General features: G+C 42.6%; 2 protein-coding genes across 3 annotated transcripts in view; one reads left to right on the top strand and one right to left on the bottom strand.

Moving 5' to 3' along the window:
* Positions 1–1,336: 1,336 nt before the first annotated feature.
* Positions 1,337–25,138, top strand: LOC115655317 (lysosomal acid lipase/cholesteryl ester hydrolase-like). Of its 2 annotated transcripts, none has more exons than XM_030570630.1 (10): positions 1,337–1,417; positions 1,596–1,690; positions 6,975–7,089; positions 8,187–8,385; positions 9,369–9,478; positions 11,508–11,644; positions 15,405–15,545; positions 18,019–18,090; positions 23,112–23,183; positions 24,817–25,138. In XM_030570630.1, exons 2-10 carry the CDS (start codon positions 1,646–1,648, stop codon positions 25,048–25,050), a joined length of 1,125 nt encoding a protein of 374 aa, XP_030426490.1. In that variant the 5' UTR covers positions 1,337–1,417; positions 1,596–1,645; the 3' UTR covers positions 25,051–25,138. The 2 variants fall into 2 exon arrangements, with proteins under 2 accessions (XP_030426490.1, XP_030426488.1); XM_030570628.1 differs by having other exon boundaries at positions 1,346–1,417; positions 1,552–1,690.
* Positions 1,359–25,720, bottom strand: part of ANKRD22 (ankyrin repeat domain 22) — a 44,663-nt gene continuing 20,301 nt past the window's right edge. Inside the window, exons 6-7 of the mRNA XM_030570631.1 lie at positions 22,839–22,908; positions 1,359–1,455 (exon numbers count right to left, since the gene is read on the bottom strand). Of these exons, the coding sequence (XP_030426491.1) occupies positions 1,433–1,455; positions 22,839–22,908 (93 nt within the window). The 3' untranslated portion in view covers positions 1,359–1,432. The remainder of the gene's footprint in view (positions 1,456–22,838; positions 22,909–25,720) is intronic.

Raw genomic sequence — 25,720 nt, 5'->3', positions numbered from 1 at the left:
CTAGACAAAGACACAGGTAGGCCAGCCAACCTTATGCTCTGTGTGCAGTCAATCAGTGTGCTGCAGGGAGGGCTGGATCACTTGTGGCAGCAGGCACCCTATGCTGTCCTGTCCTCAGGGCCAGGGCGGCTGGGCGGCTGAGGCTGAGCAATAAATGGCCAGGAGGCATGGATCCCTGTCCACCTAGGCCAGAGCCCTTCAGAGTATTCCCACGGTAAGCAGTGGGCAATTAGTTTTTTTCACTTGTTCAAATTATGTGCTGGGCAGGGCAGGGGGAGTACTTGGCTGGGGGAGGTGCAGAGAGCTCGACTGAGGGGAGCCGGGGGGAGAGGGGTATGGAGGTAAGGAGGGGGGGGCAGAGGGAGGAGGGTTGTGGTGGCAGGGAGGAGAGGAGGCATTGATAGGATAAGACTCAGCTCTTTTCAGTGGATGGGAGATTACATTTGCCTGGTGGCCAGTTTCTCATGAGAATGTGGCTGGGGATTTGGTTCCTTCACCCCTGGGGATATAGGGACTGTTGGTCTGGTACATAAAGCTGGCACAACCATGCTGCCTCAGTGGGACTTTTTGCCTTCCTGGTTCTGTGAGCTAAGTGGGTATTATTATTGTTAAAGTAGCAGCCAGCCTTTTACTGCTAAGATTCATCTCTAGCAGCAGCAACCACTCCTCTTGGCAGTTCTTATTCATTGCCTGAGGTGCTTACTGCTGTTGAAACAATAAACACAGGAAGCACTCAAGCTTTGTGTGAAGAAGTGAAAATGAGGTGACAGCCTTTGCAGTCTGATTCCAGCCATTTTCTTCCTGGCAGGGTGCAAATGCCAGCTGAAAGTGAGGCCTGACACCTTGTTTTACTGTGTAAAGCAAGGACAGAGATTTCTCAATTAGCTTTAACTGCTGCTTACCATTCATTATATGTTCCCCAGGATCAATGACAAGGGCTCGGGGCATTTGAAAAGGCTGTTTTGCAGGCTGCCTGCCTGTCAGAATATATCAAAAAACCTGTGACTGACATTTTTTTACTCTCAAGTTTAGTGCTTTTAATTAGGTACCTTCTGCATGTTCAGTCTTCACAAACACCATCTGGCACACAGTGAAAAACATGCTCCATTTTCTTTAAAAAGAAATTGCAGAAAAGTGGAAGAGTTTTTTCAAACATAATTTGCTTGGGTTCAGGGATTTGTCTGGAAGGGGATGTATATGTGGCGAGTGAGGATAGGGGGTGAGCAGGGAAGGGGCAGGGCCTGGGCGGGGCAGGGGGCAGGGCCTGGGGCAAAGCAAGGGTGGAATATGGGCAGGGCCACAGGCAGAAAAGGCAGGCTTGGGAGCTACTGCCTCCCCAAGCGGAAGTTTTACCCACCTTCCAAGCTTTCACACATTCCCTCAGGCCAGGGAGCTGAGTCAGCTGTTCCTTGTGCAGGTATTTAATTCTAGATCAGACTCTTGGCTTTTTTCTTGCTATAAAAGTAAATAGTGCCATTTTTTTTAAAGCAGAGAGATATGCAGTATGTTCATAGCATTCTTATTAACAGATAAATGAATTGTTTCATACAGGCCTAAGATGCAGCTGTTTATTATGTTGGCATATTTGTTCCAAGGAATTAGATATTCAGAACTCATAGGATGGAACACTAAACATGGAGAAGAAATGCTAAAGAAGATTACTGTGGATCCAGAATGCTTTATGAATGTTGTAAGTTATGTAATTTTCTTTCTATTTAAATTATGGATTGCATTATTTCTAATACAACATCATTGATAACAGTCTGCATACCAAATTAATTTTATTCGAGTCCAGTTCACAATGAGTACAAACTATGGTCATGTGTCCTGCAGATGTACCTTGCATAAAATCACATAATAAGACAGCATGTTAGATTGGTGCTACTACTACCTTATCTTTGGCTGAAAGGACAGGTAAATAGTTGCTTTAGTGCACTGGAGTCAAGACTCCTGAATTCTGTACCCAGCTCTACTACTGATTCGCATTGTCTATGAGCAGTGTGCTTAAGGCCTGATCCAGCTCCTACTGAAATCAGTGGGAGTCTCTCCATGTAAGGGGAAAAAAATCATAGGCAGGAGTTGTAGATCAAGCTGGATGAGCAAGCATCTCAGAGAGGTGATTAAGAAAAAGCAGAAAGCCTACAAGGAGTGGAAGATGGGAGGGATCAGCAAGGAAAGCTACCTTAGTGAGGTCAGAACATGTAGGGATGAAGTGAGAAAGGCTAAAAGCCATGTAGAGTTGGACCTTGCAAAAGAAATTAAAACCAATAGTAAAAGGTTCTATAGCCATATAAATAAGAAGAAAACAAAGAAAGGAGAAGTGGGACTGCTAAACACTGAGGATGGAATGGGGTTAAGGATAATCTAGGCACGGCCCAAGATCTAAATAAATACTTTGCCTCAGTCTTTAATAAGGCTAATGAGGAGCTTAGGGATAATGGTAGGATGACAAATGGAAATGAGGATATGGAGGTGGATATTACCACATCCGAGGTAAAAGACAAACTCGAACAGCTTAATGGGACAAAATTAGAGGGCCCAGATAATCTTCATCCAAGAATATTAAAGGAACTGGCACATGAAATTGAAAGACCATTAGCAAGAATTTTTAATGAATGAGTAAACTCAGGGGTTGTACCATATGACTGGAGAATTGCTAACATAGTTCCTATTTTTAAGAAAGGGAAAAAAAGTGATCCGAGTAACTATAGGCCTGTTAGTTTGACATCTGTAGTATGAAAGGTCTTGGAAAAAAATTTGAAGGGGAAAGTAGTTGAGGACATTGAGGTCAATGGTAAGTGGGACAAAATACAACATGGTTTTACAAAAGGTAGATCGTGCCAGACCAACCTGATCTTCTTCTTTAAGAAGGTAACAGAGTTTTTAGACAAAGGAAACGCAGTGGATCTAATTTACCTCAATTTCAGTAATGCATTTGACATGGTTCCACATGGGGAATTATTAGTTAAATTGGAAAAGATGGGGATCAATATGAAAATTGAAAGGTGGATAAGGAACTGGTTAAAGGAGAGACTACAACGGGTCGTACTGAAAGGTGAACTGTCAGGCTGGAAGGAGGTTACTAGTGGAGTTCCTCAGGGATCAGTTTTGGGGCCAATCTTATTTAACTTTTTTATTACTGACTTTGGCACAAAACGTGGGAATGTGCTAATAAAGTTTGCAGATGATACAGAGCTGGGAGGTATTGCTAACACGGAGAAGGACCGGGATATCATACTGGAAGATCTGGGTGACCTTGTAAACTGGAGTAATAGTAATAGGATGAAATTTAATAGTGAAAAGTACAAGGTCATGCATTTAGGCATTAATAACAAGAATTTTAGTTATAAATTGGGGACACATCAGTTGGAAGTAACAGAGGAGGAGAAGAAGGACCTCGGAGTATTGGTTGATCACAGGATGACTATGAGCCGCCAATGTGATATGGCTGTTAAAAAAGCTAATGCAGTTTTAGGATGCATCAGGAGGTGTTAGTACCATTATACAAGGTACTGGTGAGACCTCATCTGGAATACTGTGTGCAGTTCTGGTCTCCCATGTTTAAGAAGGATGAATTCAAACTGGAACAGGTTCAGAGACGGGCTACTAGGATGATCCGAGGAATGGAAAACCTGTCTTATGAAAGGAGACTCAAAGAGCTTGGCTTGTTTAGCCTAACCAAAAGAAGGCTGAGGCGGGATATGATGGCTCTTTATAAATATATCAGAGGGATTAATATTAGGGAGGGAGAGGAATTATTTAAGTTTAGTACCAATGTGGGCACAAGAACAACTGGATATAAACTGGACACTAGGAAGTTTAGACTTGAAATTAGACGAAGGGTTCTAATCATCAGAGGAGTGAAGTTCTGGAACAGCCTTCCAAAGGGAGTAGTGGGGGCAAAAGACATATCTGGCTTTAAGACTTAGCTTGATAAGTTTATGGAGGGGATGGTATGATGGGATAGCTTAATTTTGGCAATTAATCAAAGATCAGTTGCCAAATTATCAGCAGGTAAATATGCCCCATGATCTCTGAAGGGATGTTAGATGGGATGGGATCTGAGTTACTACAGAGAATTCTTTCCTGGGTGCTGTCTGGTGAGTCTTGCCCACATGCTCAGCGTTTAACTGATCGCCATATTTGGGGTCGGGAGGGAATTTTCCTTCAGGGCAGATTGGCAGAGGCCCTGGAGGTTTTTCGCCTTCCTCTGCAGCGTGGGGCATGGGTCACTTGCTGGAGGATTCTCTCCAGCTTGAGGTCTTTAAACCACAATTTGAGGACTTCAGTAACTCAGACATAGGTTAGGGGTTTGTTATAGAAGTGGATGGGTGAGATTGTATGGCCTGCATTGTGCAGGAGGTCAGACCAGATGATCATAATGGTCCCTTCTGACCTTAAAGTCTATGAGTATATGAACAAACATATGCTGCTGTAAGCCATAGTCAGTTATTTAGAGAGTGTTAATACTGTGGTGATGATAGCTTCCTCTGACAAGGGTTGGTATTTGTGGGAATTGCAGGGGGCTGAGAAGGGGGTTGAATGAGAGGAGGTGCCTGGTACACTAGGACAGGAAAGGAATTTCAGGACCTCGATACTTGGCACTGAGGATTTTGCCCACCAGATGGAGAGTATTTTCCAATCTACATGTTCCCCTGTAACAACATGGATGCTCACTACAGCATCTAGGAAGTTAAATATCTTCCCTCAAAAACTGGGTTTTGACAATACAGGCTACCTTCAACTACAAACCTGCTGTCTGCATCATTTTTAAATTGTTCCAGGTTAAAGTGGACAGTTTTATGAGTAAGTTGTTACATTATTTTTCAAGTTAAAAGACCATGCATATCTTGCAAAAGTGTTATTATGCACTGTAACATTAAGGGAGCATCTTTAACTCTAAGCTTTTAAAGCTATATAGAAAGCTTGCATAAAGAGACAAATATATCCATGTTCTGCTGCTTGTCTCATTTTAAAAGTAGGATGTTGCTTCCCAGCATCCAGGGAAACTGTTCTTCTCTCATTTTTCAAGAGGATTATGAATGAAGAGGGAATGAATTGTCTATTAGTCAGGCTATTGCACTATTCACTTTTTTTTACTATACATTTTTTTGGCTCTTTATCCACAAATCCAGCTAACACGGCATTGTTTGAAAATAAGCCCTGTACTGAAAAGCATTTCTGCTAATAGGTTGCTGAATGTTCAATAGATACAATCAAATAGTAGAAAAAAGTATCTGGTGAATATATCACTTAACCAATTTTATAAATAATCGAAATATATTAGCTGACTAGTATTGGACCATCTCTGGTGCTGATCGAATACCACAAAAAGATTCAACTATTCAGATGTCCAAAAGGGTGAAATTAATCAGAAAAGAACATATTAGTCTAATTCTGTTCAACCAGCTGTATCATTTAATCCTTAGCCAATTCCCTAATCCATTTAGTACTTAGATACCAGCACTATGGTGATGACTACTCCTGAAAAATCTAAAATATATATAATCAATATTTTCTTGATTTCAATGTTTGAGTTTAACTGATAGTCTAATCCTAGAGATTAAGTGTAGAATGGATTGTAATTCTTCATAATTTTTAGGGATGCAGCATTGAAATCTGACTCTTTTATATAGTCTAGAGCAGTAGTCTCCAACCTTTTTACGCCCAAAATCACTTCTTGCATTTAAGGGTAACCCAGGATCTACCCCGCCCCTTCCCTGAGGTCCCTCTTTCCCCAAAGCCCCACTCCTCCCACTCCATCCCCCCCCACTCCATCACTCACTCTCCCGCACCCTCGCTCACTTTCACTGGACTGGGGTAGGGGTTGGGGTTCAGGAGGGGGTGTGGGCTCTGGGCTGGGGCTGAGGGGTTTGCAGTATGGGAGGGGGCTCTGGGCTGAGCCTAGGGCAGGGAGTTGGGGTACAAGAGGGGGTGAGGGGTGCAGCACTGGGAAGGAGTTTGGGTGCAGGAGAGGACTCTAGGCTGGGGCAAATTGTTGGGATGCCAGAGGGCTACAGGATCCTGGCTCTCTGAGGGGGGTTGGACTGGGGCTTGGGGTACAGGAGGAGGTTCAGGAGGTTCCAGAACGGGGTTCAGGGCTGGGGGTTGGGATGTGACCTCCTGCCAGGCAGCACTTACCTCCGGCAGCTGCCGGTTGGTGGTGTAGCATGGCTGTCACTAAGGCAGGGTCCCTGCCTACCCCAGCCCCATGACACTCCCAGAAGGGGCCAACCCATCCCTGCAGCTCCGGGGGGACTGGGCGGGTGGCATGAGGCTCTGCGTGCTGCCCCTCTCTGCAAGAACCACCCTCGCAGCTCCCATTGGCCACAGTTCCCCGTTTCCAGCCAATAGGCGCTGCGGGGGCAGTGCTTGCTGGCAGGAGCAGCACACAAAGGGAGACTCCTGCCCTCCACTCCCATCCCCAGGGCTGCAGGGCCGTGCTGGCTGCTTCCAGGAGCAGTGTTGGGCCGGAGCAGACAGGGAGTCTGCCTTAGCAGCAGTCCCAATGTGTTGCCAGAGATTGTGTCAACTGAGAGATCCTCTAGGATCGACCAGTCGACTGTGATCGACTGGTTGTTGACCACTGGTGTAAAGGCTGCACTACCCAGGTGAATTACAGGTGTCCTTCTATGGTGATGTTACAGCATATTGCATCAACAGCTTTTCCTGGCCATCTCTTTCCCCTGGGGTTAAAGGGAGGGCTCAGAGCTTTTCTGTGCGTCAGCGATCGCTTTCGGGCCTTTACCAGCTAGTATAATTAGAACCCTGGGAAATGAACTAGTCCTCAGCAGCCCTGGGAACTGGAAGAGCACAAAGGTGGCACCTTCTTCCTGTCCCCACTTGTGCAACAGCTTGAGTGGACACGTGGATTGGGACCAACGTTTCCTCCAAGAGATCTCAGTGCGCACACATGTGAAAAATGGATATTATATATATATATATATTACAAGCCTTTATTTGGCTCTCTGCAGACTGAAATTATCAGGTATCATGGATACCCCAGTGAGGAATATGAAGTTATAACAGAAGATGGGTATATCCTTAGCGTTAACAGAATTCCTGGTGGGAAGCACAGTGAGAACACAGGTATGATTTATTTGTATGAAGTATGGAAAGGTTGGTGGGCCAAGTTTCTAAAAACAGTCCCCTAATTTGCACTCGAGTATATGCAGCTGCATGTTTCATGGTTTTGAATTACGGCAAACTGTTTTGGATTCATTAGCTCATGTGGTCGGCTTCTGGAGAGCCTGGTTGTCCAGGTTCCATGGCTCTGGGTCTCCTGGCTATGTGGAATATCCCAGGGCTTTCAGGCTGCCTGCCACATGATTGGAAGCTTGGGAGCCCTGGTTCTTTGCTATAGAGGTGGAGGCTCTCAGATCTTTCAGGTTCTCTGCTGTGGAGTTGGAAGCATGCAAGCCCAAGCGGGACTAGGGAGGACTAGGAGCCTAGAAGCCCTAAGAGCTGAACCAAGAGTCTTGGAGATTGGGCTTTCAAGCTCACTTTCTTTCAAAAATATCTGGATTACTTTAAAATGTTTAGTTTCAGAACATTTGGAAATTCTGTCTTTTTGTTCTGAAATAGATTGAAATTTGTTCAGAACTTTGCAGGGAATAGAAATTCCGTCTTTTGACCAGCTCTAGCTGCGACACAAAAATTATACATAACTAAAACTAAAAACAACACTGCATGTCTATTCAAGAGTCACCACCAGGTAACACCTGCCAAAGTGTCATGTTACTTAAGCTCTAGTTGCTTTGTTGCCTCTCTATAAGTCACACAAATTTGCCATTCTGATTTCAAAAGCTCTAAAATACTTCATAGACAGAAAGTACCGATGTATAACTCCTATTCTTGGAATCCACACATGAAGAGTAACAATGTGGGCAAAGAGCATATCCTAGAGCTTTAGATTTCTTGCAAAAGGGGTATAAAAAGTGTCACCGTCCAGTGGGAAATCGCCAAAGAGGTGATTTTGAGCTCTTATTATTCTTTCTCTATCTATCCACTTTTAATCAAAACAGCATGAAAAACCCAGTCATGTTCCATTTCTATTCTATGTTTTGGTTTTTGCCATTTCAGTGAGACTTTTATAAAATAAGGTCCTGTTAAAGCAAACTCTGTAACACTATCTTCATCATCGTGTAGCTACTGCCATGTCCTAATAAAATGTTCTTCCTTTTCAGGGCAAAAGCCAGTAGTGTTTTTGCAACATCCACTCCTAGGAGATGCTACCCACTGGATTTCAAACCTGGACAACAACAGCCTGGGCTTCATACTAGCAGATGCTGGCTTTGATGTTTGGATGGGAAATGGCAGAGGGAACACTTGGTCTACAAAACACAAGACACTTAAACCTGATCAACAGAAGTTCTGGGAGTTCAGGTAGAGTGAATTATTGAGAACTACCAAAAATGGAACTGGCTGGCTCCTTGGAGACTGGCTGGGCTGGGGGATGGATAATGGGATAGGGGAGTCCTTCCATTTCACATTATTAGTTCATACCTAGCCCAGATTGGTAGTGACCCAAGGAGTGGGAGGTGGCCTACAATGACAAGCAGGGTGGACAAGATGATAAATGCACAGGGGCTGATGTGTGGGAGACAAATGGTGGGGAGGGGTTGAAGGAGTAAGGGAAGGGTGTGGTTAAGGGAGGTGGATACTGAGGTGAGTTGGGGAGGAGGAAGAAAAGGAAGATAAGCACACTGGACAGTGACAGTGAGATTGGGCAGCTGAAGGGCTGCAGTGATAGGAGAGAGCCAGGATAAAGTGGCATGGGCAACCCACGGCAATAAAGCAAATGAGGAAAAAAAACACCTTTTCAGAATCCAAGTATCAGAACTGGTATGAGACTGAAGGGTTCTCCTGTCTGTAGCTCCTCATGGGCATGGGGAAAGGCCCACGGCTTTGTGCTCTGGCACATCCCACTAATCTTAGGTCTCCTGAGCAGACATGCTTCTGCCTTGATCTCTGGAGACAGAGCTGCCTTGCTGTCTGAAGGGAGGCAAAGAACTCAAACTTTGAAATGGTTTGACTTAATAATTGAACAGTTCCTGTTTTACTTAACTAACAAACTTGAGATTTATTAATGCGCATTCTAATGTAGTTGGGACGAATGGTCCCTCTAATTTTTGACAGGCCATGTGCACAAAAAATTTCTTCTGTGCAATTTTTTGGAAGGCTGTGTGTGCAAAAAATGTCTTCTGTGCAAATTGTGCTTCTGTGCAAATTTTTGTGTGTGCAGTGTTTCGCCGTGTGCGCAGGGTTTAGGATCTGTGTGCACGTGCACACGCGCACAGCTTAGAGGGAACAGTGGCTGGGACTATTGTAATTAATGCATGTAAGCCTTTTGTGTTTCCTCTCTGTAGTTTTGATGAGATGGGTAAATATGACATTACAGCAGTTCTCTACTTTGCCATGAATAAAACGGGACAAAAGCAGCTGTACTATGTTGCCCATTCAGAAGGCACGACGTTAGGTACGTGAAAGAATGCAAGCTGGTGTATCATAGCATCCTATTTACATCCCCACAGGATAGTGAAAGCAGGATATGCACTTTGGTTATTGACTCCCTTTCTCAAAAGTTAAAGGTAGAAATACTGTCTAAACTGAAATTGTCACTGTTTGGATAACTTTTCTCAGAACAGTTTTTGTTTGTCTGAACTAAGCAAACAAATTGGTTCCTGACATCCTTTTAGACTTCTTTGGTAAGGTTTGTTGATATCAAAACCTATTATTTAGCAGGTGGTCAGCTTGCCTGGTGTCTTTGCTTATTATAGTTTTGCCAACTCCTGCAAATTTATCACGTCTCACAATATTTGTTGCCAGCTCCTGGAGTCAATGCTATTACATGAGAAGCTCAGCTTTCATGATTAAAAAAAAATAAAAAAAATACTTTTCTAACCCTCATGTTTTGGAGAAAGGATTAAAAACACAACCTCTTGCAGCTCAAACACCAGAAGGCAAATAAAAAAAACCCTAAACATTATTTAACTTCAAGCCAATCTTTTTATTTTAGTGGGGCCTGATGCAGGATTTTGTGTGTTTGGTGTTGTGTGCTTGGTCTGATATTTAAAAACAAATTGCTGGTATATAGCCACCAAATCAATATTTACAAATTGTTTACTGTGCATACCATCAGTACAGAAAGTCAACTCAGTCCCTAGTGTATGAATGCAATGAGGGACTTGATTCATTTACAGTTGCTTGAGGGTTCCTGTTTACCTATAGGATCTATTGGTGACAGTGGGATGGGGATATAGGCTTGTATGCCATGTTGCACCATTGCCATTTGAAAAAGGGAAAATAGTTTGGGAAAAGACGAAAAAAATGGTGGTTGGGAGCAGGAAGTGTGTTACCATTTCTTTTCATAATATCTCTTTCCCCTTTTCCTCCTCCAGTAAGAACATTCTTAGGATCTTCAGACAAAAATGATAAAACATACATTTAGGCTGGGATTTTCAAGGGTATAAACAGGAGTTGGGTGCTTAACTCCCTTAGGCACCTTTGAAAATCCTAGCCTTAGAATACAAATAGTACTATACATCTTCTGTACATCAGCATTCTTAAGGCCATTTTAATTGCTCTTTAAAACACTGTGGAATTGTGTGCATACTCACAGTATAGTGTGTTTCTTTTTTATCTGAACATTTGCCTGCCCTTGTGAATTTAAGTAACAGTTTTAATAGTCTTGTAAAGATAGTTTTGTATGTGAACAATTAAATAATCTGCAAGTTATATGTTATATAGGTAGGGTCTCTGCTCTAAGGGTTAAATGTAAAAAAAATCGAATGCAAATCCAAACCTCATAAGAATTATATTACAATACTATTGTAAATTTACAACCATATACAGAGTGCTTTAGAAACAGAGCATCATAAAACTCTGAAAATATTTTATGGAAATTTTGGAAACTTGATAGGAAAGATTCTGGAATCATCAAGAAATCTGGTTAATAGAAAATTTGGTTCTACATCAAAATGAGTTGAAACTATAACCTGGCTTATGACCACCTGAATCCATCTGAACAATACCCCAAACTTATTTTTTCCCAATGAAGACTAAATGGAGATTTAGGATGAACATTTTACTGTGATAATACAGAATCATAGGGATGTAAGGGACCTCGAGAAGTCATCAAGTCCAGTCCCCTACACTGAGGCAGAACCAAGTAAACTTAGATCATCCCTGACAGGTATTTGTTCAATCAGTTCTTATGAACCTCCAGTGATGGGGATTCCACAAGCTCCCTTGGAAGCCTATTCCAGAGCTCAACAACCCTTACAGTTAGGAAGTTTTTCCTAATATCAAACCTAAATCTCCCTTGCTTCAAATTCAGCCCATTACTTTTTGTCCTACTTCAGTGGGCCTGGAGAACAATTATATGGCATTTGAATAGATAAAAGGCTACTTATAATTTTTAACCTTCAGTTTGCTGCATGGTAATGATTTATTTTAATTATGGATGATTGCTTTGCAATAATACAAAATAATTTGTATTTTCTCAGGTTTTGTAGCATTTTCCAGTAGGCCAGACTTGGCTCAAAGAATAAAAATGTTCTTTGCCTTGGGGCCAGTAGCCACAATTACATTTGCCAAAAGCCCTGTGATAAAGCTTGGGAGGCTCCCTGAAACACTACTCAAGGTATGTCATTCCCACACCTGTAGGGCCAGATTGTTGGCTTCAACTCCACCTGATCTGCTCTGCCTGAAAGGAATAGCCAAGGATTCATCCAACAGAGGGGAATCCTTGGGTGGTGCAGAGCTGCCGCGTATCCCGTGCTCCCTTTCTACTGGGGGGCATATCAGGGGACTGGGAAGTAAACTCAGCGCAGCTGAAAATCTGGCCCTGAATATTTGATTGTTCAAATATTTCTATGATGGGCTTGGAGCTGCTCTACAATGATTTATGAATATTGCATGTTGGCCTGGTTATTCGGATGTTGGTTGACTATATTGGTTTAACTCAACAAGAGTCTGTGTGGAAAAACAGGCAGGAAAGAAAAGAATGACTCAAGACAATTCACCCCTCAAACACTCAAGAGTTGTTAGGAGACAGTGGCAATCCTATTGCCTCTGAGGATTTTACTTCAATCGTCTTCTGAGCCTAGAAGAACAAAAGAACTATAGCAGTTTTAAAGAGAGCGGTGGTAGGGGAACAAGGACCTTACCAGGGCCAGCCGGGGGTGGGGGGAAGTGGGGCAATTTGCCCCTAACCCCACAGGGGCCCCCACGAGAATGTCAGAGGCCCCGCCTCTGCCTTCCTCCACTACCCGGCGCCTCAGCACGCTACATCCAGGAGCAGCCCTGGACAGAGCTAAAGTGGCATGGCTGGGGCAGGGCCTGAGGCTCCTTCCTCTCGGAGCCATGTGGTAAGGGGCCAGGGCTGCAAGCTCCGGTCCCGCCGGAGCCGCGCTGCTGCAGCACTGTCCAGGGCTGCTGTTGGACGTGGTGTGCTGAGGCTCCGGGAGAGGGGGGTAGGTGGGGGTAGGCAGCATGGTAAGGTAAAGTCATGACAATTTCTTAGAATTCTATTTCCCTGTTTATGGAGGGAGGTAAAAGTTACACAGGGATGGCTGTTCCTGGGGCCCCATGAGAACTGCCCCCTTTGGCCAGCATGTACATACATACTAACTCAATGTATACTAGTATTCTATATGCAAAGCAAACCTGAGAATTATCAGATTGGAAGTGATTTCAAAGGAATCACTACCACAGTGCTAGTGTGGGCTTGAAGACTATCATGGAAGTGCTGGTTGTGGTCAGGGCCGGCTCCAGGATTTTTGCTGTTCCAAGCAGTGGGGCAAAAAAAAGCCACAATCGCAATCCGCAGCTCCACCACTGCCTCTTCAGTGTTTGGTGGCAATTTGGTGGATGGTCCTTCGCTCTGAGAGGGAGTGAGGGATCCGCTGCCGAATTGCTGCCAAAGACCTGGACGTGCCGCCCCTCTCCATTGGCTGCCCCAAGCAGCTGCTTGCTGGGCTGGTGCCTGGAGCTGGCTGTGGTTGTGGTTCTGTAGTTAAGACTGAGTTGAGATTTAAATTTAAAGCTGGAATTCAAACACTTTGCTACAGATGAAGAATGCAGAATATCCTCCTCAAAATGAGAGCTCGTATTTTTTGAGTACAGTATAAATTTTCTGATAATTTAAAAGTAAATCCTTTAATTTTGAGTTTAAAATTAATATTTGTCCCAAATGATCTTAATAATAGAATAATGCAGACACTTCAGACTTCCCAGATAGTTTAAAAAAAAATCACTGAAATCTCATAACCTCATTGAAGCTGGTGGCTACAGTGTGTCGTCTCTCACCCCCCCGCCCCCACATCATTTAAGATAATAGAAACGAGGGCTGGCTCCAGGCACCAGCTTAGCAAGCAGGTGCTTGGGGTGGCCACTCTGGAGCCGGGCGACACCTTCAGGTATTCGGCAACAATTTGGCGGAGGGTCCCTCACTCCTGCTCGGAGCAAAGGACCTCCTGCTGAATTGCCACAGATCGCGATAGCGGCTTTTTTTTTTTTGGCTGCTTGGGGCGGCAAAATCCCTGGAGCCAGCCCTGATAGAAACAGTTAAGCTCTGTTGTGAAGTAATAGTGTGCTCTACCCAAAACACACCCGGTCACTCAGGAATTTGAACTTGTGTGTGAGAGAGAGAGAGAGAGGCATACAGAAACAAATAGAGAAGAAAGCTTCAGACACAGGCTGGACAAGCATGGCATGTGGCCCCAAGAGAAATCTAGACGAAGTTTTTGGAGGGAGTGATGGCGAAAAGGGGCTTGTGGCTATGAGTAAGGAGACTATCTCCTGCTGTTTTGGTTCTCTTGTGTTTAGAGAAACAGAACTTTTCATATTCTTTGTAAATAAACTAGATTGAATCAAAGCTCCTTGACTCTATCATAAACTTCTCTCAAATTTTTGCTAACCACCTGGATCAAAAGGGGTTGTGTGGTCCTTTAAGAAATGTAGCATCTGAGTCAGGTTGCTTTTCTTCTAAATGCTCTTAATAACAGAATAATGCAAACTCTTCAGACTTTTCGTATAGTTAAAATTATTGCAATCTCTTACACTGGCTACATTTGAAGACCTTTTTTAGGATAATTGGTCATTTTTTGCCATAATTCATCCTAACTGAAAATTTCTCCTTTAGCAGAGGCTGACTAATTTTCTGCTTCACAGCATGACGGGAAGCTGGGATGTATGGTGCAGAGGAATGAGGGGAGGAGCAAAAGGAGGAGGGGAAATAGTGTGGGTGTGTGCCTACAGAGGAATGTAGATAACCCAGTGTGGATGACAATGGCCATTATGCCCTGGCTGCTTTCTGCTGCTCCAGAGAAAGAGCAGTCAGACGCTATCAATGACGTTAAAATGTTAAAATAAAGATGTAAGGTTGATAATTCATTCTTAAAGTTGGTAGAAATGTATATAATAATATTTTCTTTGGTTTTCTTGTGTGTGTTCATGTGTGAAATATTTAACAACTTTAAAAAACCAAGGAAATTCCTAGATAAAAACTTGTTAACCTGGAGTTATGTTGAGAGGACATATTGGTAGCTTAAGGTAAAAACATTATAAGGATGCTGCAATTATCCCATAAGCAAGCTTTACAAACTATAAGTCCCATTCCCTCTACCTCCCCACCTCAAAAATTGTACAATGTGTCTTAAAAATCAATATAATCTAATCTGGGAAAACAAACACTATTATGGACGAACTATAAATACATAGTTATTGCATGGCATCACTATGTGGCAGAGTAGTTTGTGTGCCTTAAATTTGCATTTCTGTACCTTAACATGTTTGGATTTCTCTAAAGTGTAGCGTGAATTCTGAATTTCCTGGACTTGAAAATCTTGTTGGGGATAATTACATCTCTGAAACGTTTTTACCTTTAAATTATTGCTCTCAGCCTTAACTCCAGTTTAGTATAATTTTTTTTCTGAGAATTCTATCTGATTAATTATATTGTTAGGGCATAGTAGAGAAGCTTGTATTCGGTTTGTGCTGTATCTGTTCTCTGGCTAAAGAACATCAGACTCCAGGGCTCTGTGTCTCACATGCTCCTTTAGAACTAGAGGAATGAGAGGATACAGAATAAAACTTTGCTGACTTGCATATAGTGAGTGTTAGTGGCAATGAAGAAGACTGCTATATTCTGTAATCAGGCTTACAACCAATTGAAATATATTCTGAAACAGAGATCATTGACTTGGGAATGGTTAGAGAATTTCCTTCATGATTATCACTTAGGAAACTAAGAAAAGTCAGGATTAGGGCTGAAGTATTACAGAATGGCAGAGGGTTTCATCAAGCTCTGAATACTTAGCACATATTCGAGACTAAGGTGGCAACACATCTGTATGAAATGGAACTGTAATGAGACAGCAACTGAATAATTTTCTTTTCAGACTGTATTTGGAACTAAAGGACTCTTTCATCAGAATAAACATATGAAAAAGCCTCTTATCCTATTATGTACCACGCTGAATAAGTTTTGTGCATGTTTCCTCTCTTCTTTGGCTGGTCGTAATGAGCAAAATTTAAATATGGTAAGTATGGACCAGACTATTTAAAACAAATAATGCTCAAATAATTTCTGAGGTAAATAGTGTTTGTGCCCTGTGTGTGTGTGTCACATAGCTACTTTCACGTGGGGAAATATATGCCTAGTACTTGGCCTAACTCAGTGATGTTTTGAGGGAATAAGAGCTTCTTGGTGACTTTGACCAATGCCCAGGTGGCTTTTAACTAGTGATGGGATCAACTAGAACACTAGGTTCAAACTTACCAAAACATGTTGGGGTGAGAGTCTGAATCCAGTCCTGGATCCAGATTTCACACATGTCCCTATCTCGTTGATACAAGCCCCTGGGTCTGAACACCACTTACCCAACAGCAAGGTATTAAAGATCCAGAGCCAATTTGGCAGTTGGGCCATTCTCTAATTTTAACCCATGAATGACATGTCCATAATACTTGCTCTCTTTTCTTAATCTAAGATTCATTTTACCTTTATCCTGTTTATCCCTGGGCTCATTCTTGCCCTCATACTATGTGGCCATGCAGGAGGAGGAGGAGGGAAGAAGTACTCCATCCCCTTCCGCTTGTTTGGCATTTTAGTCTTGCTTGGATCATGTGTGTAAGGCACAAGGGTAAGAAGGTGTTTGGGTCTGCATGCCAATGCTTTCTTCCCTTCATGAGCTAGAGATTAAGGAGGTGTGTGGAGTGGGTGGAACCATAGTTCCATGCTCCATCCCTGCATATACCAGCCAGCTGAGCTGTATCGGGGCAGGGGAAGGGCAAATGTACTGTGCCTTGAAGGAAGCAGGAAAAAAATGTACCTCTTCAAAGTTTACTGTAACTAAACTCATGTAAAGAATGAAACAATCTTCTCTCACCATAAGGCTAATAATCAGAATGTATCAGACTATGAGAAGAAGTAGCACTCCATTTCCCAGAGGTACTGCTGACATTAATTGGAAGCTTGTTTTAGTCTAAATAGAAACTGTGGGCCATATCCTGCCATTGATTATTCAGTAGCGCTCTTTGTAGATTTCTGTAGGGGCTTCTGTTCAGAAATGGGTGGTATGGCATGGCTTGAAGTCTGCAAATTGATTTGGATTCACCATCTTTGTCCTCCTTTGCTTTTTGTTAGACAAAGATTAAACAATTAATTAAAGAAGTTTTATCTAACTGTAAGAAAATATCCAGTTTTTTTAAATCAGTGACAGTATGTCAGGTTTTTCTAACAACTGAGAATCATGGTAGTGTCTTAAAGCAAAATTATAAAATAAAGCCTACCAAGGTCTGTCTCTGACCTAAAACATTTCATAAGTTCAATATAAAAAATTAACCACAGAAAGATGTTATAGCAATTTAAAACAGCAAGTTCAGGAAAGGGCTAGCCTTTCTAAATGGTGAAGTTAAACAATTAATTATTTTTCTGACATTGGGTGACTCTCGATCAGAAACAAATTTGATGGAAAATATGAGTTATTGTCTCACAATATTAAGTAATTGTCTTTGAGTGTACTAATATAGCAATATATATATATACACGTAAAAATTACTTTTCTTCCTTATTTGTGGAAAAAAGTAAAACACATAGTTGATTAAGTCTTAGTTATTAAATATATATGGGATTTTTTATGAGGTCAGGCATGTACTTGTTTTGAAAACTCTAGTTTTTATATTCATTTAAAATTATTTTTATCACAGAAACTGTGTTTATTCAGTAATAGTGACTTCACATAACAGGGATTCCCTCTAGGGGCCAAAAATGCCACCTGTAAATTCTTAGCATTAAGCCAATTATTTTGTAGACTTGTTCATAAGTTCCCTGTTTTTATATTTTAAGGGTAATGTGTTCTAATCTTTTTTCATTGAGTGGTGAAACTGGTGCTTTCTAGCTTTAGAAACCTGGGAGTGGGGGTTTGCCTTCTTAAAGCAATGTGTGGCATGGGTCACTTGCTGGTATAAATTAGCCCTGGTTTATGCTGGGGGGGGGATTGATCTAAGTTACGCAACTTCAGCTACGTGAATAATGTAGCTGAAGTCGACGTACTTAAATCTACTCACCGCGGTGTCTTCACTGCGGTGAATTGACTGCTGCCACCCCCCATCAACTCTGCCTGTGCCTCTCATGCTGGTGAGTACAGGAGTCAACAGGAGAATGCTTGTGGGTCGATTTATCATGACTAGTCTAAACGCGATAAATTGACCCCCCTCGGATCGATCACTGCCTGCTGATCCGGCAGGAAGTATAGACAAACCCTTAGAGTAAATGTGGATGGATTCTCTTGTAACTTGCAGTCTTTAAACCCTGATTTGAGGACTTCAGAAACTCAGCTAGAGGTTTTTGGTCTATTACAGGAGCGGGGTGGGTGAGGTTCTGTACCCAATAACGTGCAGGAGGTCAGATGAGATGCTCATGATGGTCCGTTTTGGTCTTAAAGTCTGTGAGTATGAGTCTAACCAAATGGATCCCACACTGATAACAATTAGTAAATGTTTTCTTTTCAGAGTCGGTTAGCCATGTACGTCGGACATTCACCTGCTGGAACATCTGTGCAGAATATCTTACATTGGCGTCAGGTATTTCTCAGCTTTTGACTTGTAACTGCTATGTATTTTATGTAGAATAAGGGTATGTCTACACTATGAGATTATTCCGATTTTACATAAACCGGTTTTGTAAAACAGATTGTATAAAGTCAAGTGCATGCAGCCACACTAAGCACATTAATTCGGTGGTGTGCATCCATAGTCTGAGGCTAGCATCGATTTCTGGAGCGTTGCACTGTGGGAAGCTATCCTGTAGCTATCCCGTAGTTCCCGCAGTCTCCCCCGCCCATTGGAATTCTGAGTTGAGACCCCAATGCATGATGGTGCAAAAACAGTGTCGCGGGTGATTCTGGGTAAGTGTCATCACTCATTCCTTCCTCTGGGAAAGCAACGGTAGACAATCATTTCGTGCCCTTTTTCCCAGGATTGCCCTGGCAGACGCCATAGCACGGCAACCATGGAGTCCGTTCAGCTTTTTTTTACTGTCACCGTATGTCTACTGGATGTTGCTAACAGAGGCGGCGGTACTGCAGCACTACACAGCAGCATTCATTTGCCTTTGCAAGAGACAGTTATCAGTTGTCCCGTACTGTCTGCCATGCCATTGTAAATTGGCAATGAAATGACAGTTATCAGTCATCTGTACTGTCTGCTGCTGTCATGGGTGCTCCTGGCTGAGGTCGGCCGGGGGTGCAAAGACAAAAATGGGAATGACTCCCTGAGTCAATTCCTCCTTTATGGTATCTAAAAATAGAGTCAGTCCAGCCTAGAATATGGTGCAAGTGTACTAGAGAACCAGAGAACCAGAGAGCACAGCCACTCCGTGTCAGATCCCGCAGAAATGATGAGCTACATGCCATTCTAGGGGGTGCCCCTGCAACAACCCCACCTGTTGCTTCCCTGCTCCCCCAACCCTCCTGGGCTACCGTTGCAGTGTCCCCCCATTTGTGTGATTAAGTAATAAAGAATGCACTGACTTGTTAGTGAGATAAAATGAGGGGGAGGCAGCCTCCAGCTGCTATGATAGTCCAGGCAGTACAGAATCTTTTCTTTACTCATGAAAGGAAGGTGGCTGATGGAGCTCAGCCCCAGTTGCTATGATGAAGACGGTTACCAGCCGTTTTGTACCATCGACTGGGAGTGACTGGGAGTCATTCCTATTTTTACCCAGGCGCCCCCAGCCGACCTCATCTGAGGCCAGCCAGGAGCACTCACAGGCTGATGATGATGACGGAGAACAATCATATTGTACCGTCTGCCACCAGGGAGGGGAGGGGGGAGGATACTGTTGTTCACTACCGCAGCATTGTGTCTATCAGCAGCATGCAGTAGACATAGGGTGACATTGAAAAAAGTCAAGAAACGATTTTTTTCCCTTTTCTTTCACGGGAGTGAATGGGGGTAAATTAATGAGCTATACCCTGCACCACCCCGGACAATGTGTTTGACCCTACAGCCATTGGGAGCTCAGCCAAGAATGCAAATACTTTTCGGAGACTGCTGGAGACTGTGGAATAGCTGGAGTCCTCAGTACCCCCCCCCTCCCTCCATGAGCGTCCATTTGATTCTTTGGCTTTCCGTTACGCTTGTCACGCAGCACTGTGCTGTGGACTCTGTATCATAGCCTGGAGATTTTTTTCAAATGCTTTAGCATTTTGTCTTCTGTAATGGAGCTCTGATAGGACAGATTTGTCTCTCCATACAGCGGTCAGGTCCAGTATCTCCCGTACGGTCCATGCTGGAGCTCTTTTTGGATTTGGGACTGCATCGCCACCCGTGCTGATCAGAGCTCCACTCTGGGCAAACAGGAAATGCAATTAAAACATTCGCGGGGCTTTTCCTGTCTACCGGGCCACTGCGTCCGAGTGCAGCTTGCTGTCCAGAGCAGTCACAATGGTACACTTTGGGATACCGCCCGGAGGCCAATACCGTCGATTTGCGGCCATACTAACCCTAATCCGATATGGTAATACCGATTTCAGCGCTACTCCTCTTGTCGGGGAGGAGTACAGAAACCGGTTTAAAGAGCCCTTTATATCGATATAAAGGGCCTCGTTGTGTGGACGGGTGCAGCATTAAATCGGTTTAACGCTGCTCAAATCGGTTTAAAGGCGTAGTGTAGACCAGGCCTAAGTGTATTTGATACTCTGAAACAAAGTCAGGGCTACTGTGCTAGGCCTAGATCCATAAAGGTATGTAGGTGCCTGAGACTCAGTGTTAGGCTCCTCTGTGATCCACAGAACTCCTGCTTAGCTGCTGCCTGATCCTGTAGGTGTCTAAACTCACTCAGCACCTAAGTCTTCAGTGTGAAAGTTCCTTATGCACGTATGCTGCTGTCTCTGGATATGAGTATAACTTCCTCATTCTAGGTCCCAGGTGCCTATCTCCCATGTAAGCTCCAGAGTGAGCCACAAATGGGGAAGATGTTCACCTACCTGTCTTGCCTGCAGGGCCTGATCCAGTGTACAAGCTCAGAGGCTGCCTGTTGGATCAGGTTCTGTTCCAAAACTGGGTGAAGAGGTAGTGCCCACCTTCTAACTCAGTGGTTGGAACATTCACTCGGGCCAGATCGGGGTGGAAAGGCTTTAAACAGAAGAGTGCTCTAATGGCTGGGCAATGGGTTAGTCTGATGCGGGTCTCTCTCAATCTCTCCTGTTGAAGTTCTTCCCATGAAAGTCATTGGAGCAGGAGAGTGGATCCTCAATCTCCCACCTCACAGCTGCTTGCTCTAACCACCAGGCCACAGAGTTATTCTCACTCTCTTTGTGCCTGCCTTTAAGTAGTTATCCATAGTGGAACAGCTTCAACAGGAGAGACTGAGAGAGCCCCCATTAGATATCCTATAACTCAGTGGTTAGAGAACCCTCCTGAGAGGTAGGGGACCCCATTGAAATGCTCCTGCCCCCTCAGGCAGAGGGAGGAACTGAACCTGGGGCTCCCACATTGCAAGTGAGTCGCCTTTCCAAAGTTATACAGTGGGCATCACCACCTGCTAGGTTTGGTGTGGAACAAAGCAGGCACCTCACATTCTCACAAGAAATGACTTAGGCACCTAAGCTACCTGATTCCAGGCAGTGGCTTCCCAGCTGTGAATCGCAGGCAGAGATCGGCTGGATTTAGGTGTCTATCTCTGAGAGAAAAGCCAGGCTTAGAACACACCTCTTCCATCAGCATCTTCCATTGGCTAATTGAGGCGGCTCTCTGGCTAATGTACTGGCTTTTATGGATCACATTCTTAGAAGTCTGCTCCTCACATACCTTGCATAGGAGCAGAAGATGCATAACTCAGGCTACATGGTTCATGGTGATGTTCCAGTGATTTTCTAGGAACTTAACACTTAGGCATTACATCACCCAAGTTTCTTTGTGGATCCAGACCTTAGAGACTTGCGCAACTTGTCTTATCACAAATTATCATTTACTTTTGCTAGACAGAGTATTGTTTATTACAACGATTTTTACAAAAGCCTTAACCCCTTGATATCAGGTACTGATATTTCTTCATGACACATTATGCATTTAGGAATTGGACATTAGGGTCAGGAGCTTGCAGGCTTAGGTTTTTTTTATAGTTGAAAACATTTTTATTTGAAAGCTATATAAGTGAAATAGAGCATATTCCATGTAATTTGAAGGTGTTAAGGTCCAAGGTGTCGAATTCCCACTGATTTCAAATATCTGTAAAAATCTGATCCCAAGTCACTTGTGAAAATGAGACTTAGGGTTCCTATGTCACTTAGGTGCTTAAATTTTTTTTACCCCAGCTCTCACCATTACCTGACTGGGATTGATCGTGTACCAGTTGGAAGTGAATGGTGCAGGATCCAGCCCATTATGCATAGAACAAAGCTGGCATATTCTAAAGATTTTGATCTGAAACTGTTAATAAATATTCTTGTTTTCCTCTATTACAAATAATAGAGTTCAGGTGTAATGTACAGTGCTCCTTATGTGATCTTTGACTTTTCATCAAAAATTACCATCAGCTGGAATACCATTAATATACATTACCAGAATTTAAATCTTAAACCTAAAAGGAAGAGGTAACAACATTGCTGTAGGATCAAACTGATAATTTCTTGAATTTTCTCTTAAAAATGGCAAAATCTTTTTAAACAATCTCCATAAGGTCAGTAAGAACTTAAATGGGTCAGTACAAGGAATTTTGATAAAATCGTGTTACAGATCTTGTCTCCCAAATAGAAATACAAACAGTTAGTGACCTTGCCTAATCAAAGAGGCCATGGTTCTGCCACCCTTATTTCATTGAGTCGTAGTACCTTACTATGTGAGTAGTCTCCCTGATTTCAACTGAGCCCAGAATAGTCAAGCAATTATCACAAATGGCTGGTTCACCACCCTTAGGATAAAAATTGTTTTCCTGCATTCTTTTTAGATTAAGATGCAAAATATGCCCCTCTGTGGGGGACAGCAGCTGTAACTTCCTACATGCTTATACAATGCTTAGCGCCAAGGGCCTCTGACCTGGCTAGCCTCTAGGCACTACTGCAATATAAATGTTAATATACAAATTGCATACATATCTATCTAACTAACTGAAAATAGCCAAGAGTGGTAAACACAATGGGCCTGATTCTGATCTCACTTACATTAGGTGTAAACCTGGAGTAACTGAGGTCAGTGGAGTTACTCCATATTTACATCAATGGTTCAAATTTCTCTCAGGTGTAATAACTGGAGTCACACAATTGGAGTAACACAAAGGAACAATCTGGCCTACTGTTTGGTTCCTTAAAGTCCTTCAATTCAATACTTACATGGGAAGGAGATTTCTGATAGCAGTTGGCTCTTTAATCTAGTGGACAGAGGTGTAATATGAGCCAATAACTGGAAATTGAAGAGAGAGACACTTAGGTTAGAAATAAAGTACACGTTTCTAAAAGTGAGGGTAGTTAACCACCAGAACAGCGTGAGAGCAACATTTGGCTCAAAGTTTTAACAGGATGAAAGATGCTGTATTCTGCCCTCTATCCCCTGAGCTATCCAGACTTTCACTATAGTTATAACTCTTTATATTATATAATTAATAGGTATTGTATTCAAAGCAATTGCAAGCTTATGACTATGGCTCTAAGGAAAAGAACACGGAGAAATACAATCAGGTAGGTTAACATACATTACTAACATACTTGTTGAAAAATGCTGTGAGCTTTGAAGAAACATAGAAAAAATTGAGGACTGGAAACCCCAATTTTTAGTACTATAAAAGAAAATTTCTATAAGATGTGTAATGGTACCTTACATCAGTAAGGTTAAAAAGTATATATCAATAGATTGTGTTTGGATAGTTGTGGGTGAGACTGTGGGGAAAGGTGATTTTATGCATATATGTGGACATGTCCAATTATTAAAGGTTACGATACATAACCAAATATTACAAATGGATGGAGATTTATTACCAAATGATTCTTTGATAATTCTCCTGGGAATTTCCAGTGGGAATGGTCACAGGCAAAGGAATGAATCTCTGACCTGCTAGTAGCTGCTAGATTATTGGCAGTGTCATATTGGGAAAGGCAAAATTAGAGGATGGTTCAAAACACAAAACAAAACAAAATCCTAGAGATGAGAGGATTATTATTACGGAGAAATTAGTGCGTCAAGTATGCATACAACAACACTCATACTACATTCACTCACAAAACACCCATCTGATTTGGCAATTCTTTAATAAATGTAATAGACTTGCGTTGGATTGTTAACAAATAAGACAGAATTGTCCTTCAGTTGAAGGAAATCCCCAGAAATCACATGCCTTGAGTTGTTCATCCTCTAAAATGGTAATACTCTGCCATATAGAAGTGTCTTTTGATGCTATCCTTGCATATTGCATCTTTAACAGAAAGGGAAGAATCCATTTTGGCTGTGGCAATGATACTTCCTAAATATACCATTTAAAACCAAAGCAATGTAAAGCACGCATCCTTTGCTATCAAAGGTCAATTTAAAAGAATGTGTGTGTGTGTGTAATTACAGGGAGGAAGGACAATCAGACAATCAAGGCAATTGAATCAGACTAAAGAGACCCAAATTCCATTTCTGGCTCTGTCACAGATTTCCTGTATGATCTTGAGCAATGCACTTAATGTCTCCCTCTACTCCAATTTCCCACTGGTAAATTGAGATTATGAATAATACTTCCTTATAGGATTGCTAAAATGAATTAATTAAGGTTTGTGAGGTACTGTGATTGTGAGTACCAAAGAAAAGCCCTATGAATAAAAAAAAAGTGGTCTAAAATGTCCCATTTTAAATAGCAATAAGCTGCAACAGTCTGATTTATGGACAAATGGAGCATAAGAAATAAAATGGCTTGTATTTTGCTCAATGCATCGCAGTCCTATAAGATGTGAACAGAATGCTAGGATATATTAAGATGATACAAATAGATTTTCTTACAAAAGATATAACATGAACCAATGTACTTTAACATCTGTATAAACATGGTTATCAATCTTTTGAAATTGATCACTCTAATTGTAAGGTTTATCCCTAATTCAGATATCAAATTGCTGGAGAATTTTCATTCATGTATTATGCAAAAATCCAGGAATAGGGTTGTTGCAATTAACAGGATGAAAAAGGGACTAAGAAAGCAGGTTTTAATATTACTATTTTTATTTTAGCAGATTGTGAAAGCAGGAAAATAGGCCTCTATCTCTCCAGAATTTGTTTGTTAAAAAATTGGCATAGCTTTACAGGTTTTCATTTCTAATCTATTTCCCTTTTTGCCAGACTACCCCTCCTATATACAAGATAGAAGAACTGAAAATGCCCATTGCTGTTTGGAGCGGTGGACATGACTTGTTTGCAGACCCAAAGGACGTGGCCGCATTACTTGGTCGAATTACTAATCTCGTTTACCATAAGCATTTTCCTGAATGGCAGCATCTAGATTTTATCTGGGGTCTTGATGCAGCTAAGCGCATGTATGTGAAGATCATTGAGCTGATGAAGAAGTATCCCTGAAGCCACACAGTGGTTCCTGAGGTTGAATGATCTGATCCTTCTATTGTGCTCAGCCAGGGCCGACTCTAGCCATTTCGCCGCCCCAAGCACGGCGGCATGCCACGGGGGGCGCTCTGCCGCTCGCCGGTCCGGCGGCTCCGGTGGACTTCCCGCAAGCGTCCCTGCGGAGGATCGGCTGGTCCTGCCGCTCCAGTGGAGCATCCGCAGGCACGCCTGCGGGAGGCCCACCAGAGCTGCCTGCCACCCTCTCGGCAACCGGCAGAGCGCCCCCTGCAGCATGCTGCCCCAAGCACGCGCTTGGCGCGCTATGGCCTGGAGCCCTGTGCTCAGCAATAGGGATGGTTTTCTTTCCTTAAAGTTATTAATCATGGGATTAGTAAAGGCTTTATGGTGACTGGCTTGTATTTTACTACATTTGTCACTCTACTGTATTTTCCAACTTGCTGGTGAATTTCAATAAATAGGGAACTACCTCAGTAAGCTAAGATACAATTCCAAGAGGAATCTGTTTTGAAGCTACAAAGGCATTCATGTACATACCCCATGTAATACTGCAGGGAATCGCTTTCTTTGAAATGTTTTAATCTCTGGCATATAGCCTATCAGTGGGTGATTCATGACAGTCATCCAGTCCCAGACAATAGCATTTCTTTAATCACTTTTTAAAAGC

This window comes from Gopherus evgoodei, chromosome 7 (assembly GCF_007399415.2).
Source record: "Gopherus evgoodei ecotype Sinaloan lineage chromosome 7, rGopEvg1_v1.p, whole genome shotgun sequence".
Lineage (NCBI taxonomy): Eukaryota > Metazoa > Chordata > Testudines > Testudinidae > Gopherus > Gopherus evgoodei.
This window is presented reverse-complemented; position numbering and strand designations above follow the sequence as displayed.

Coding starts and splice junctions, on each gene's coding strand:
- LOC115655317 (XM_030570628.1), top strand. CDS start 1,559: ATGCAGCTGTTTATTATGTTGGCATATTTGTTCCAAGGAATTAGATAT. Junction 15,546..18,018: donor ATGAGCAAAATTTAAATATG/GTAAGTATGGAC, acceptor TTTTCTTTTCAG/AGTCGGTTAGCCATGTACGT. Junction 23,184..24,816: donor ACACGGAGAAATACAATCAG/GTAGGTTAACAT, acceptor CCTTTTTGCCAG/ACTACCCCTCCTATATACAA.